This window comes from Lates calcarifer, linkage group LG19, assembly GCF_001640805.2.
Source record: "Lates calcarifer isolate ASB-BC8 linkage group LG19, TLL_Latcal_v3, whole genome shotgun sequence".
Lineage (NCBI taxonomy): Eukaryota > Metazoa > Chordata > Actinopteri > Centropomidae > Lates > Lates calcarifer.
Genome location: NC_066851.1, coordinates 16,431,479 through 16,448,302, shown reverse-complemented (window position 1 = coordinate 16,448,302; position 16,824 = coordinate 16,431,479). Strand labels below are relative to the sequence as shown.

The window sequence follows — 16,824 nt, the reverse complement described above, 5'->3', positions numbered from 1 at the left end:
TATTTAATACAACTGGGTAATGCCAGGGGCGAGGCAGAAGTCATAATCATGAGTGTGTTTAACAGCAGTGTGACAGGCGGATGCTGCTTCAGTGTAAGTAAAGAACATGTAAATAAGCAGGCTGAATAATTCAAGACTGAGACCGGCTCACACATGCTGGTTGCCCTCACCCGCTCAGCTCCAGTCATGCTGGGATAATCTCAGGAAGGGAAAGGAGGAGAAAAAAAAAATTCAAGGTGCAAACAGTTCCACACCCAGACTGAGCCGAGCAGGAGTTTTATTATTCCACAAATGTGGTTAATTCACGTGACCCGATTGTAAATCTGGGATTTGGTGATGTCGTGGAGATGCACATGTGGTGTCCACAAGGCTGTGGTAAGCTCAGAGGAGATGTGGTGGATGTGTGTGGGAGGACAGTTCAGTGTTGGATGTGACCAGATGTGGAGGGAAAACAAAGAACAGTCGAAGCAATAAGTTGATTAAGTGACGAGTTGACTGATAGAAAATTAGCCTGCACCCATTTGATTGATGATTAGCCTTTTTAAATTATCAATCAAAAAGTCCAAAATTCACTGAATCTAGCTTCTCAAATTAGAGATTTGCTGCTTTATATGATAGCAATATACTATTGGGTGTGGCAAGTGCTGTTAGTCACTGTTTCCAGACATTTTATAAACCACATCAGTATGTCCTCTCTCTCTCTCTCTCTCTCTCTCAATCTCCCTATTTCCTGTCTATATCTGTATTAGAAGCATGTCTGGGTTTACCCTGGAGCAAAAATGTGCTGCTGGGGTCCAATTAACCCCCATAGGACCTGGTCCCAGGTTGACCATGTGTTAATTCAATCAAAGTCATTTCATTAATTCAGGAAACAAGTTTGCCACGTCTCTGTAACATGAATGCAACATGTGAGCATTATATTTAAATAATGAAATTAAAAAAAAAAAAACACACACACACTTTAAAGGAAGGACATGCTTCAAGACTCATAGTCTTGCAAGTCAAATAAACTGGGCAATATTGATGCATATTCTTAAAAAATTTTACAAACCAGTTGATCCACAGAAACCCTGAAGCCTTTGGGGTCCCAAGAGTTTAGGGCCTTGAGGCAGTTTCCTGCTGCACTCTAGCCTTCACTGTAAGTTAAAGGCAAAATGCCTAAACACCATGGTTTTTTGCTGACTGATCAATTGTCTAGTCTGTGAATTGTCGGAAAGCCGAAGCTACAAAAATGTGCAACACAAAATGTGCAACACAGAAAATCTGTGAATCCTCACCACATTACATGTAGGTGAAAGGAAAACACCATCAGTGAAGGAGAGGAACAGCAACATGCTGATGGCAAACCACAAATGTATTAAAATAGACAACTTTTTGACCACAGTCTCTTCTTCCATCGGGAAACACAAAGAGGGTCTGACTCAAACACTGATTACAAGAAATGTGCTACTGAAGTCTTTGTGCAGGAGTTCCTCTTTTTTGAGTAAGTTGACACGAGCTCTGTTACTCAATAAAGAACATAAGAGTAGTAGATGATCAAAAAGGGGTGCCACTTCCTGATATCACATTAGGCTTTATTAGTGGTAACTAATCACTTTAACAGTGGTTAATGAATCACTTACTAATTCTTATAGATCAGTTACACTGTAAGTCATTAATGAGAACAACTTCAGGTTGCCAGGTTATAAATTATAAATCATATTACAAATTCCTCTGGCTGGTGTTTGTCCTCCAGCATTACACTTGTCTTTTTTTCAGCCCTTTAATTCATCAGACTAGACCCTTTAATGGACCACATACCCTGTGGAAAAACCTGCTGAGAATCTGGACCAAAAACCATTTATTAACAAACATGTATGTAACTGCAGACTTTGTGGCTTATTAGAGTGTGTAACTCAAGAATTACTGATATTTAAAACTATATTATCACCAAATAGAGAAACATAAATGCTAGAACACATAGTCAGTGGTGGAAAGGAACTAAGCACATTTACTTAAGTACTGTACTTAAGTATAGATGCTGTTGTATTGTTGTGGATTAAGCTAACTGGCAGTATGTAACATGCTACAACATGCTACTATAATCAGGACTTTTACTTTTGGTACTTGAGTATATTATGTTGCTCTTACTTAAACAATAGGCTACTCTGAATGTATGACTTGTGTCAGTTTACTTGATCCACCACTGACATTAGTAAATGTGTAACCATTATTAACACCATTCCTTACAAGGTATAAACCCTTCATAAAAGATGACTGATCAGAGAGCGGTACCCAAAATTGTTGTAAATGAAAAGAGAGCTGTTTCTATCCATATGTAAATGCAGAAATTGTGCAGAAAGTGTGGCTGAAGTACTGGTGTATTTGAAAATGGTGAACACCTGGCCCCAACTGGTGTCTGCCTGACATAAATTATAAGTTATGACAGGTTTCAGAAAGAGGATGAGCGCAGGTCTTCAGAGATCCACATCCATCTGGGAAATCATGGAAGCTGAAACTGTGGATAAGCACACAGGCAATTACAGCTTGACTAAGCACACACACCACATCATCAACCCAAACCACTCGAAGTGAAAATATACCCTCATCCCTTACCAACCTCATTTGCCATCAGCCACAACCAACTGCTGTTTTCACACCCCCGGGCCTGCTGATTGGGCTGATCTTACTGATTGAGCTTCATTTAAGAAACATGTGGGAATCAGGCCTGGTAGCTTACCAAGATTGCACGCATCCAGTCATTTGGCTTTGCCCTATTACCACAATAAACATCTGCAATAACAAATGCCTGAGAATTGCAGCTAAACCTCTGGGACACCGGTGTAATAAAGAAAAAAGAAAGAGAAAAAGGCACGCTGTCAGCTTTTGGTGGAGCCAGTCTTATCTGAACAACATCCAGCAGTTGGAACATGCCTCTCTCTTCCACTCGTAGATGTGATTAGTCAAAACATGTTCGACAGTAATCGCCCCTGAGAATCACATAAATATGCCTGACAAGTTGTTTCGGCTGCATTAAAGAAGAGGAGCAGGAGCTCAGTGCTGACCACCAGCGGTAGTAACGCGAGACGCAGCGTGAACCACCAGCAGTGATTGATCTCATGGTTGTCGGACATTTGAGCTCTGTTGCAAAACGACTCAGTTTGGAGCTTTGCACAACTAAAACCGTTGGCAACTTAACTGTGACTGAGACAGAAATAAGGAAGTTGCTCTTGAAAAAAAAAGTGAAGTGAAGAAATAACTGGTTAAATGACTGGTTAAATGACTGGTTGACAGCCTATAAGGTTGTTTATACTATTTTCCATGTTCATTTTGTATGTGTAGAGAGATAAAATACCAATAATGTATAGTGAAGAATGAGTGGTGGATGTAATCTGCACATGAATGCATAAAATGTTTAACAAATGCATTGTACTGTGCCTATATTTCCCTCCAGGAAAAGTCACAAGTTGATATTTCCCATTTTAACAACAAACACTTTTAACAAAATACCTTTTAATTGGTCATTTTCCTCCACGGTTGCATGTTTTTGGTGCGAGACATTAACTGGCAGAAATGTAATTGGAAATTTAAAAATACAGTTAACCTGCATGTTATTCAGTAGATGGGAATGGTTGCTTGGGTTACTCCCAAATCACTCGAATTGACGACAGTAATCACCCCTGTGAATCAGCCAATGCATTTTAATGTTTTATATCAAAAGATAAAAGCATGGGATTGCATTTTTAAAGTCTAAATGTGGACTTGAAATAGATTTGCTATTTCATGAGACTCATTAGTGATAATGTTGTAGTATTTCAAAATAAAATGTTGGGTCAGAAATGTCCTCCAGTTTGTCATAAACACTACAAACCAAAACAAAAATCTGTATTTTCAGAAAGGCATTGATTTATTTATCTTGCCAGACACAGGGCCTCTCTGCAATATAAGGCGTGGGCCTCGAGATTTGGGTAAAAGTGCAGGAGCCACTTTAGAACCATAGCAGTTCAGTTTTTGTTGCGGCTCAGTGGTAGATATTATCAAACACATTTATAAATAATCAAATTACCTCAAAGTAAATGCCACAGAGACAACCTGGAGCCTTATGGGTCACAGATTGTCAGAGGCTGCAGGATGATTCATCCAAGCTTTTCATAGGTTTTCTACAGCCTATAATTAAGTAAGTAACTAAACAACTGTTAAATAAATGTAGTGGAGTAACAAGTACAGAATTTCTGTCTAATATGTAGTGGAATAGAAGTATGACAACACAAAATTTTAATTTTCAAATACACCTCAAAACCATTTGCTAAAAATCTACAATGATCCATGTGGATTACTCTGAAAAACTACCTGGAGAATCAAAACAGAGGTAATACTAACTGAAAGCATAGGAAAGATCTGGGCTCAAAACAAAAAGAAAGTAGCCAACAGGAATATTTCTTACCCAAGTTCAAACTGGGTGTGTGCTATGAAGTGGTGAAAGGAAGAGGACAAGGACAAAAACCCAGACTAATTGTTGGACAGCTGCAGAAATTCAAAGACAAACTAACGGGGATCCAAATAAATAAACAGGGATTATCTACCACAAGTGACTGGTCATACCAGACTGATTAGGGATGTAGTAACAAAACCCCTGAAGGTATTGACTTGAGGAAGAGTGTTTCATTTCTCAGGAATTAAATATGTCATTTGTAAAGGAAAAAAATCTGACATTTCTTCTTGAAAATTACATAATTTTACTTTAAGTACAATCTATCTATGACTACTTCCTATTGGCTGCTGGCGGATGACGTGGTCGTTACGTGTGAACCACTAAATTAAAGCGACTCTCCCTTTCACCTGTGTTTTCAGAGCGAGAGAGAGAGAGAGAGAGAGAGAGAGAGAGAGGTTGAAAAGGGTAGCCTTCTTCGCGCTGCATCCGGGGTACACAGCAGCTCCATGGAGATGCAGTGAGTCTTGTGTGTGGTGCGGTGTGTGTGCGTGTGTGTGTGTGTATAGACTAGAAACCAAAGTAAAGTAAACGGGGGAGGGACGGCTACGAGGAGGGGAGAGCGAGTCTTTAAGCGAGTTGGTTACAATGCGTCTTTCACGGTGCTGAACGGTCTCGGTGAACGATGAGCCAACTTCGCCGGTCGTCTCGAAGCGGAGCGAGCCACTCTTGAGCCCCGAAAACGCGAGTCCTTCTTGGCTGGAGGGGGGGTGGGAGAGAGCGAGAATGAAGAAGCCGAGCGCCCTGCTCCCTGTTGTCGGCTTGACTGGGAAATGGTAGCGTACTGTAGGCACCGCACTGGGAAGGAACATGGTCGAGAGGAGCAGCAAATTCTTGTTGATCGTCGTCGGATCCGTGTGTTTCATGCTGATTCTCTATCAGTACGTGGCTCCCGGGGTGATCAATTTCGGCTCCCCGCACGGTTATTTCACGGAGGAAGACGAGGGGGACATCTTCCCCACTCCGGACCCCCACTACGTTAAGAAATACTACTTCCCTGTCAGGGACCTGGAGAGGACGATCGATTTCCAAATCAAAGGGGAGGACGTGATCGTGTTTTTGCACATCCAGAAGACCGGGGGGACTACATTCGGCAGGCACCTGGTCCAGAATGTCCGTCTGGAGGTCCCCTGCGACTGCAGACCGGGCCAGAAGAAGTGTACCTGCTACCGGCCGAACCGCAAGGAGACCTGGCTCTTCTCCCGGTTCTCCACCGGCTGGAGCTGCGGCTTGCACGCCGACTGGACCGAGCTCACCAACTGTGTGCCGGGGGTCCTCAACAAGAAGGAGAACAAGCAGAAAAATCAAAGGTAAAACTGGGAACTGTTTGTTTTATTGACTGTAGATTATGAGGAAGCCAGAGTCTGAGACAAAGGTTGTAGTCTGTAGTTAGAAACTGTGAATCTGCTGTAACTCTTATATATTTTGAGGGTTGAATCACTGCAACTTTTAAACTCGATCACTTTGTTATTATAAGTGATTTAAGATGCCAGAGTACACAAAATTTAGGCTACAATCAGGTCACAGATAACTCGCAAATCAGTAAGTTGTGTTTCTCTGGAATTAGATTAAAATGACCTAATCACAAATTAAAATTAAATTAATATAAAAAATGACTTAATTATGAGCACTGTCTCTGCTGACAGTCCTCCTTGGTACATGTCTGTGTCTGGTTTACAAAACAGCCTTTAATGCAGGCTCATTCCTCTAGAGAGGCAATTATAATAGGCCTGATCTGATGGCAAATTTTAAAGCATTTCTTCACATAAAATATCAAAAGTTCACACGGGTGTGTAGCTATTTTTAGTCGCATTTATACCACAGAATTGTAGAAGTGAAACCAGCGAAGATCCACTATAACAGAAGGCAAAATAATGGTGTTATATTCCCATAACTGAGCACTACTAACACATTCATGTCCTTCAAGTGTGTTAGTAGGAAATGCCACATTGGTTTATTTGTTGTTTTTTTTTTCCTCTCTCTCTCTCTTCTCTGGGTGGGACGTTTTAATGGCATGGTTTAAAAGAGAAGAGGAATGGGGAGAGGGATTGTGTGCATCTTTCCTGAAATAGTGGGCTGATAATACAGCGCTTGTCACAAATGCCACAGGAGCTCAACAGTGCCTCTGACAATTGTTGATAGGTGCCAGTATCAGGGGTGCCCTCCCACTGAATCACACACTGAGGTTCGGCTGAATGTAATTCAGGCAGGGAGGGGGGTAGAGGGTGGGGAGGCGTTATATGTCCAGGCAACATTTCCACTCAGTAATAATCCCTCACATTGACTACGAGGTATCCAGACATGACGTGCATTCTTATTAAGTTATAACCCATTTCTTCTCCGTGCTTCCCCATTGTTGTTGCCAACATATTGCATCCCTCACCCAGACATATTGACGGCTGTATCAACTTCCATTTCACTGCACCCTTGTGGTTAAAGGGTATGCTTGTTGAATGGGTTATGTGTCTTTGTATTGCCTTCGCTTGCTCAATATTTTATTTTGGTTATGGATGATCAATAGGACAAAAAGGGGGGTTGGAAATATGTGGGAAATTTAAAGAAAGAATGGAGTGTTTTTCGCCCCTCTGCCTATCTGTCTGGAAGCCAGGCGCGGTGGAGATGTCAGGCCGGCTGCTCTGCTTCCCATGGCTGCTCAAACTGGGGATCAGAGCTTGCAGGGCTGGGCTGGGCTGGGCTGGGCCAGTCAGGAGGTGGGGGGAGAAAAAAAAGAGGGGGGACCCTGCGGGGGTTTGGCTCCGCTCTAATCCGGGTGATTATTACCGCTGGGACACACACACATACACACACACTAGCCCTGGTATTTTGCTGCTGGCGTCTGTCCTGACTCCCGTGGTTTCCCCCGGTCAGAGGTGATAACGTGTCCGGCCATTCTGCATGGCGAGCTGAGATATCACAGTGGATGCAGGATAAACGGCCTTTCATCACTTTGTGAGCACTTTTTCAAAGCCCCAAACAAGTGTGTGTATGTGTGTTTGTGTGTGTATATTTCCCTGTGTGTCTATGTGCACCTGAAGAGGCTGCAGGAACAGAAAGAGACAGCGAGGCAGAGTAGATGAGAGAGGTCTACTGTAGGTATGTATGCACGAGAGTGAGCGCAGCAGAGAGGATCTTGCCTGTGGTATAATCGACTATCCTCACTCCTGACAAAAGAAACAAGGGACTATAAGCTTAATAGCACCCTGAAGAAAAACAATGCTGCTCCATATACACGCAGCTCCACTTCCACAGGAAAGTGAAGTGAATCGCTGCAACAAGGAGCTCTGAAGTAAAACTGGAAGCACACTTTCTCTTCCTATTTTTGCTTCCTTTCCTGTCTCATTGCCTCTTTTTTCCCCTCTATATGTGCCTCTGTCTGAGTGTGTCCTCGTGTCCCTTCTTTGTCTGGCTCCCTTGTATCAATGTGCCAATGCTTGTTCAGGGACATTTGTCTTGAGGGCAGTAGCAGCGTGGTGAAGAGGCCAGAGAAAGTGTGAAAGAGATCATCTGTGTTTACAGAACGGCAGTGAGGGATTTCTTGGCGCAGTGCTGTACGCATAGCTCTCAAATCGACTGTGCGTTTTGTCAGCGCTGCTGAGATAAACAGTCTGTCGCCCCAGCCAGTTTTAATGGCTGACAGGCCACATACTTGCCCACATAGAGGAGGAAGTGGTTTGGAAGCTGTGTCTTAAACTTTGCGATAAAACAAAACAGGGGAAGCGGCCTATCTAGAAATTTTCAACCACGCAGCAGCAGCAGTTCTAGTGCTGAGATCCAGCATCTCTGTCTCTCTCTCTTTCTGCAGCTGTGTTCTCGTCCAGCTGTCAAGCACATTTTACACGAACGTTTCAAATGCTGCAAAAATAAAATGTGAATTAGGACCATTTCCATCAGCTGGATTCAAGCACATAAATGCACCTCCTGAATGACAAAAAAACACACGTCCACAGGGACAAACGGAAAAAGTCAAGAATAGCTGAATATATTTCAGAATTAATCACTACTGGACATGTTGACATTTACTGCAGTTTATAGTTTAATCTGACCACGAAAGCAAAGGAACATGTATTTTTGGACTTTAAATAACAGTTTTTTTCATTATTGATTAATTGTCCCAGAAAATACAAAAAAAAAAAAAACAAAAAACAATGGCCATCACAAATTTCTAGAGCAGAACACCATTTGAGAGCCTAGTGCTTATGTTTATATATTAAAGCACAGTATAATAGCAGTGTAATCTCAACAGTTGCCCTTTATATAAAAGCGTGAGACAGTCGATCTGACATTTCTAAGATTTTAAAAACATTTCTGTGTCTAATGCCACTATTGAACTGTTTTGTATCAATACTGTAACATTTACCAGGCCTGTCGTCATGGCTGTGTTATTTCTTGGTTCTACAGATGTGTGTGTATCACAGTGTGTTGCACAGTTCCTTCACAATGTTTCTACTTCACAGGAGCGTTAAAACATTCCAGAGACACTGAGGAAATTGGATTGAATATGGTGGTGAGGGGGTTTTCTCAGTATATCATAAATTGTGAGAGAAGAAATGCTCAGATGGATTAGGCTCAGTTTGGTCTGGCGACAAATGTGTCAGCTTTAGAGGAAGGCGCATTAAGCAGGAGCGAGCGGCAGTGAGATGAATGGTCGGTAATAGGAGAGACAGGTTTGTCTTTGATCGGCGATGAGATGGGATCGAGACGAGCAGTGGCATTGTGGGAGAAAAGAACCCACATACTCAGCAGAGCGCCACTCAGAGTGGATTTGTCATTTCCCATCCTCTTATATCAGTTTTAATGTTCCTCACTGATCCCAGGGGGACACACTAATACACACACACACACACACACACACACACACACACACACACGGAGTACACAGACGCAGTAATGAGTGTGTAAAAACAAACACCCATAGACCCTGATGCAGGGCCTTAGAAATGGGGCTTTTAATTGGTTAAGGAGGTTCCTATCACTTTACTGAAATTAGAGCCACACTTTCAGATGGGGGATACCATCTGTCCTGTGCATGTGTGTGTGGGTGTGCGCACATCTCAAGACTGTGTGTGTGTCTGTTTTTAATCCTAGTGTGTCATAGAGCGTCTTGGTAAGCGAAGTGATGGGGCTAATTTTACTGCCTCTATCTCGGTCCTCTCTCAAATCACTCCCTGTTTTTTCTCTCCTGCCTCCTCTCCATCCCCTCTGCTTGCCTCTAAAACACTTTCCCTCCCTCTCCTTCCATCCTTTCCTCCTTCCCTCCCTCCCTCCATGATGGTGTCACTCTCTAATCAAACAGCAGGCTTGCTTTCCGCTTGGTGGCTTTATGGCCGGGGGGCGCTCTCTCTATCTCTCTCCTTCACTTTCCCCTCTCTCCTCTCTTCTCCCTCTCTCTCCATCTCTGCCCCCTCGTCTTTCTTTCTCTCCTTTGCCATCTTTCTCTCCCTCTCCCTCCGAGCGTGACTACCGCATTAGAGGAAATGTCTTTTCATGGAAGATTTGCTGCAATTTCCAAAATGGCCGCTTTGCCTAATGGACAACTGCCTTGGTTCTAATGAATGATTACATGTATGAGTATGGGGGAGAGGGGATGGGGAGGAGGAGGAGGAGGACGGCAGCAGGGGGCGAGGAGAGAGGGGCAGAGGAATAGATGGAGGCAAGGAAGAGCAATATGAGGAAGATGATGGGCTAAGTGTGGGACAAGAGGCGAGCTGTCAGGGAATGATTGAACAGATAAAAGATGGAGGGGTGAAAACGTTTAGTTTCATTGCTGGGGAGGGGGCTAGTCAATTAGCACGGTTGTCAAGCAGTGGGCATTACTCTTCTTTCAATAGGTCTGTTTCAGATTCACAGCACAAATCACTGCACTCTAAGATGGCTCTGTGTGTAACTCTGTGTGGTGTGTGTGTGTGTGTGTGTGTGTGTGTGTGGGGCGTGAGAGCGGATGCGTGTGCATGTGGTAGCCCAGCATGGTGCCATCAGCCAGCCAGCCAGCCAGCACAACCCAGAATCCAGATGAACTCCAGGAAGCTGCAGAGGCAGCCCTGGCTGATTGGCATATAGTACGAATGTGTGCGTGTGTGTGCATATGTGTCCGTGTCTATTTGAGTGCGTGTGTGCGCTCATGTGTAGCCAGGCAGGTCGGTGTTAATCCAATCAGATTAGCCGGGTTTAAGCGCTGGCGGCCAGGCACTCCAAAGCTGGTTACGTCCGCTCATCCTGCAACTGCGGCTGCACCACGTTCCAGCATTCCCTACAAACATTCCCACATCCCCTGCTTCCCTGCTTGTTTACCGGGCTCAAATCGCCTTTGCTTGTGGGACCAGCCTGCTTTTCTTACTGGAAATCAAGCTCTAGCTGGGTTTACCAGTGGTGACTTAACAGCAGCACCTACCTGATTAGTGAGTGAGGAAGAGCCGTACAGATCGAGGCATTTAAGTACATTGAGTGACAGTGATTTAGCAAATAAATCTTTAATGCAGGAACCATTAATAGATGAACTGAGTGGACACAAAATTGATCAATCACAATTTCTATAATCATGAATTATTGGTTACAGACTCTTTACTGTCACTATAACTTAAGTTATTTTTCTTTGTTGACAGGTGAGTCTAGTCTTGCTGTTGACATATTAAACACTAAACCAGTGGTTCCCAATTTCTATTGATTTATAGCCCTGTGAAACAAAGCTACATGTACTGCTGACTCCATGTACCAGGTTGTATCGTGGAACAAGTTGTCAGCGGTTCAACCAGCACATTTTTCCTTGCCATACTGTTTTATTTTACTACTTGCAGTAGGTTTTCTTTCCAATCTTGTTAATCATCCTGCGGCCATTTTAATTTATATCATGACCCTGTGGTGGTTTCCTGATCCACAGTTTGGAAACCATTATGCTTAAAAATCAAGTCGCCTATAATAAGAATAACACATACTTTAATAGGCAGCGAGAGTCTTCAGTTGAAGCTCTGCTCACATTGGTTAGAATGACAACCACCTCATTCTCAAAACTGGTTAGCTGTTACTCTGCTACACTTAATCACTTTTTCGTTGTAGGTTTAGTTGTTCTGTTGCCTGTGAGGCACTTTGTAATGTTGTTTTCAAGAGGAGCTCTATAAATAACATTGTTATTATTTCTACAATGGAGTATTACTCACTCAAATGATATCTTACCTCCTAATTATAGCCTTAAATTCAACACTAGATCAGCCCACCAACAGCAGATAATGCCGTCAAGCAATGTGGCTCTTGGTGTTTTATGCTCTGCCCTTCACAATATAGTGAAAGGATGGTCGACTCTCGTGCAATCTCACACATAAAAGGGTGAGATATGGCCCCTATGTGTTTTCTTCTTCAGTAGCTCGAGGCGAGTGTTGACAGGCCTCTCTCAGCTACACCGCTGCTTCCTCTCGACTACAAGAGTTCAATTCAGGTTCAGCCTCGGGTCACCGTAACGTATAAACCAAGCCTCACAATTCAGAGTTGAGAGGCTATAGCTCAAGAGTATATGTGGATACCTTTGTTGGGGCCCCTGCGCTACTCCACATACACACAAACACATGCATGCAGGGCTTTAGTTTTACTCCCGTCATACCGAACGTCTGCAGCCATTTTGCAGCTGGCAGCAGTTGTTGATCGGGAATGCAAAATGGCCTGAAAAAGTATCAGGGTAAAGTCAGTGGATTCTTGTATGAAACTGACCAAAATGCAAACCAGTGTAAGGTCAAGTTGAGTTAAGGCTGTTGCCCCCATTGATTTGCCCCAGCTGTTCTACCTCAGTGCATTTTAAAGACAGAACAAGGAGAGGGATCCGCTTGACCGCTGACGACCATCTCTATTGGTGGTCCGTGAAGGGTTATCTTTGCTCTCTGCCTGCAAGCCTTCATTATTGATTAGCTGTTATGGATCGGTGAGGGTTTTTCATTGATTGATAAAACTTGAATGACGCTGACATAGAGCAGAGCCTCTCCAGACCTATCTGACTGTACACGCAACAAAGAGGGCAGACGGGACGAGTAGGAAAGAAAAGCAAGAGTGATGTGTTTCTTAATCATTACACAGCCTCTCTGACTCGGCGTGTCACTCTGTCTCTTCCACCCTCTGCCGCCGACTGTCAAATGTCAACCCCGCACCCCACCACCACCACCACTACTGAAGTGATTCTGCGGCCCTGTGGACAAATAACCGTGCGGTGAATGATTAGCAGACATTTCTATGGTTGGTAATGAGGGGCGCTATGCTGCAGCGGCTCCGCCAACAGGATTACTGCCTATTGATTAGCCTAGCCTAGCATTAGCCCTACTAGCTAAAAGCGACTGACTGATTAGTGGACATTTCTATAGTGGTTAATGAGTGGTGCAGCGGAATGCTATGGTATGCTATCCATGAGAATGGGATTACAGGCTATTAATCAGACAAGAGGCGAGCTGAAGTCATTAGGCGGCCCAGCGGCAATGTCAGTGCGTCTGTGGCTGATCCTAGATCCTGGTTTCTAAATCGGGTTTGGCCTTGTCTCCGTTGTCCAGTCTCCTGCCACATATCGACCCTGAGTGTCTGTCTCTCTTTTAACACCCTCACCCTGTGGTGCAGTGCTCTTTGATGGCACTTCTCATCTTTTCCCTCCTTCATTTCTTCGGAGGCGGAGAGGGACAGAAGAGAAGACAGGGAGAGAAAGATGTCCCCAGGGACTTCTCTCTGCATCCATTAATGGCACTGTCTTTTCATGTCCCTGGACGTGACGAGTCCAGACAGGATGTGACCCGGGAGCCTCTCCTCATCCCTCAGTCTGAGTGCCTCTCATTTATTTGTAAACAAACAAATAAATGCGTCTCTTTTCCGCATGCGTGTGTTTATGAATAAATACATCTATTCATGAAGCCGATGTGTGTCTGTGGGAGAGTGTTTGTATGTGTGTGAGCGAGAGATGGCCAAAGGAGGCATGTGAACAGCGAGGAGAGGCTGACAAGCGTGTTAATTGAATTGTGGGAAAAATGCAAATCCTGCACTGCCTCTTTGAATTAGGGGGAGGAGTTTTAACTGATTGGGACTGTCTCCTCTTTAGACGCACACATACACACATGTACACAGTAGAGTAACTTTTACCAAATCCCCCCAAAAAAGAGAATGAATGATAGCGTTGTGTCTGCATCCTTCCACACCTCACTATGTCTTTTTCCCATCATGCCTCTCCATCTTTTTCTGGCTATCATGCCATCCCAGGACTTCCCAGTGTCTTTTGTCTGTGTGAATGTGTGTGCATCTGTGCATGCGGGAGTCCCACCAGAACAGCTAAAGTGCTGATGCCATTCATGGAAAGACCGAGTGAAAGGAAAAAACAGAGATTCCTCGTTCTGCTACACTTGGTTTGTCTGCTTCACTCCAGGGCAGAGCTGTGTAGATCTCCGGAGTTGCTTCTTTTTGAAGCCGCACACGTTTTTTTCTGAGTGTGTTTGTGTGTGTGTCTGTGTGTGTCTGTGTGTGTGTGTGTGTGTGTGTCCATCCTTCGCCTTCATTTGTGCATTCAAGCAGGGGTTGCGTGTGTCAGGGTGTATGCCGTGTGAATATGTGGTTTGTGTGATCTGTGTTCACAAGTGTGTGTGGTGATTTGATGTGTGTGTGACACTGTTGCTTACATTACTGTTCTGTCTTTCTCACACATGGAGCTGAATGAAAAGTAAAATATCTTTCATATCAGATCTCAGAGAAGATTGATATTCTGATTTGAATTGTGATAATTTTCTATTTCCCTAATTAATATCCAGAGCTTATTTGATGATATACTATATATATTAAAAACATCAATTTGTAGCAAAGCATCATAATTCTTCACAAAAATATGAGGTGAAATAAATGCAGTCTATCAAGCGCTAAAGTTCATTTTTGACCTTGGAAACCACTGTTTGACAAAAACTTTACTGAAGGCCCACATTTTAGATTTCTTGAGAGCTTTTAGCTACATCTCACTCTGAGGGCCATGACCTTCTGATGCTGCTGAAAGTTACAGAAAATGTTAGTAAATGGACCTTGAGTCAATAAGTGTTAGTCAAATGCAAATGTTTCTTGAGTGTTAAATTCATTTTTGACTTTGGAAGCAGAAATTTGACAAAAAATTATTAACTCAAGGTCCACTTATTAGCTCTCGCAAGAGCTTTTTTAGCTACACCTCGCTATGATAATGCTAATAAATGGACCTTGAGTTAATAATTTTTTGGTTAAATGCAGTGTCTTGTTTTTCTGGTCCTCCCAGGGTTGAAGTCAGTTGGAGAAAAATCAACTTCCAAGTAAACCTTGGTAACATGTTTCATTAATAAGACTGATCTTAATTAATAATTGATAAATAATAAGATTAATTAATTAAAATTCTAAATAATTAAAACAAAAGTTTTCATGACTTTTAAAAGGGGATTTGTGGTTACTTCCCATACTTTAAGTCAAATTGGCATCCATTACAGTCCTTACAAGTTGAAACCTTTGTTATTTTAACAAAGTTGAACATTTTGTAGTTGCACCTGGTGAATTAATGATTAACTACAGCTGACTAAACTGCAGATAGTTGTCTTTATGGCTTTAGTAATGTAATTAATAAGGCTGCTGTTGTGATGTGGAAAATTACACTTCAAAATCGTGATTCTGATATGAAAACACCTACTCACACTACACAAATACCTACATCAACCCACCACATGTGCACACACACAAACTCTGTTAAGTAACAGATGCAGTCTAACAAGGGTTAAATAAATAAATCACCTCTGGAAATCTCAGCACAGACCATTGTGGAGTAAAGCTTAACAGTGAGAAAGTAGGACAGGCCTCTCCTGTAACTGCTGTAAAGAGCAATTGAGAGAGCGAGGGAGTGTCACCCCGCTGAATAAAGGTCAGTGTTAAAGCTAATCCAGTTTTACTATTCTTAGTGTCTCTTCACCTCTTTGTCTCTCGCCTCTCTGCCTCCTCCTCCTCCTCATCCCTCTTCACCCTGCACAGCACTGTGGATCTGGGCCACGAATATGTAGGTTTCACCTTTTCTCTCTCTGTGCTTTCACCCCTCTCTATGCCCCCTCCGCCGCTGTTTTCCCCTTCATACCCCCTTCTCTGCTTTGCCTTCTCTCTTTCACTCTGTCGAAAAAAGTTTAACTTCTTCATCCTCTTCGCCACCGCACTGTCGTTTTGGGTTCCCAGCACGTGTCAGCTACCTCCAGAGAGAGGAAGTGATGTGTCAGGAAGTGCTTTTATCTGCCAGTGATCTGATCTGATGTGAGATTGAGATAAACACAGGAGGAGTGTAGTGTTCTCTCCTGCTCACCCTGGGGAACTGTACGACAGAGAAGTACTCGATTTCTTTTTTTTCCCTTCAACGACTGCCTTTTCCTCTTGTGCACAGACAGAAAAATCTGGTGGTCTTGGGGTGATTGCCAAATTACAAAAGGAATACTAGAGTGTGGGTCTTTCATACCTGTTCAGCAACTCAACTCCTTTAAAAATCTGCTGTGAAGCCTAATAAGAGAAGTTTAGGAAGTAGTCTTGTAACAGTGAAATTGCCTGTTTGATCCCTCACGATATGTAATATGTCTGCTGACAGCTTCGTGTTGTCTGTCAAAGTGTCTTTGAGAGAGAAACTAAACCTCCACCTGCTCCAATTTTTTTTGTACTTTATGTTAGGCTGTCAAATAAATGCAGAAAGTCTATTGGATCACTTTCAGGAGCTGCTGCGCATGCAAAGTACACTGTTGTGACATTCAGAAGATTAGTACATGAAAAAGATACAAAATATATCAATATTTCAGATTTTGCCTTGGGTTGTCCTAACAAGCACATAGACTAGCTGTTAAGAGTTTAATAGGAAGGGAAAACCAAGTTCCACTGAGGCTAGACTATTTTCAGGAGTCAGTGTTGTGTCGTATATTTAAAAAGCCTGTGTGTGTGTTATAGTAGATACACATGGAGAGGCAAGGCTAATATACATCCATCAACTACTTATAAATTTAGAATCAAGGTAAATATGTTTAGATAATCTGTCGACCAAATCTGAAATCAAAGTTTATTCTTGTGTTTGGTCTACAAGGTGATGTCATGGTAAAGAGTCGACACTCTTACTTTTTCTTGCTAAAGTGCTTCTGAGCAATCTCCTTCAGCCTCAGCCTCAAGCCCTCTTCATCCTGGAGATGCAACCGGAAGCAATTTATTGTGTCTTAAACCTCAAACAAGTCTACGAGTCTACAGCCATGCTATTGGCTCTGTGAAGCTGTGATAAACATTGAAGAAGAACACCACATTGAAACTTTTGAAGTAATGTTGGTGTTTGATGAAAAGTCAGTGTTGATAAAGGAAATTCCATTATAATTCATTCAACAGCTCTTCAGGCA

General features: G+C 42.9%; 2 protein-coding genes across 2 annotated transcripts in view; one reads left to right on the top strand and one right to left on the bottom strand.

Moving 5' to 3' along the window:
* The window catches only part of LOC108874860 (transformer-2 protein homolog alpha), a 147,012-nt gene that overhangs the window by 27,199 nt on the left and 102,989 nt on the right, over positions 1–16,824 (bottom strand). The gene's annotated exons all lie outside the window — the stretch shown is intronic.
* Positions 4,822–16,824, top strand: part of hs6st1a (heparan sulfate 6-O-sulfotransferase 1a) — a 57,805-nt gene continuing 45,802 nt past the window's right edge. Inside the window, exon 1 of the mRNA XM_018663399.2 lies at positions 4,822–5,778. Coding sequence (XP_018518915.1) covers positions 5,279–5,778 — 500 coding nt within the window. The 5' untranslated portion in view covers positions 4,822–5,278. The remainder of the gene's footprint in view (positions 5,779–16,824) is intronic.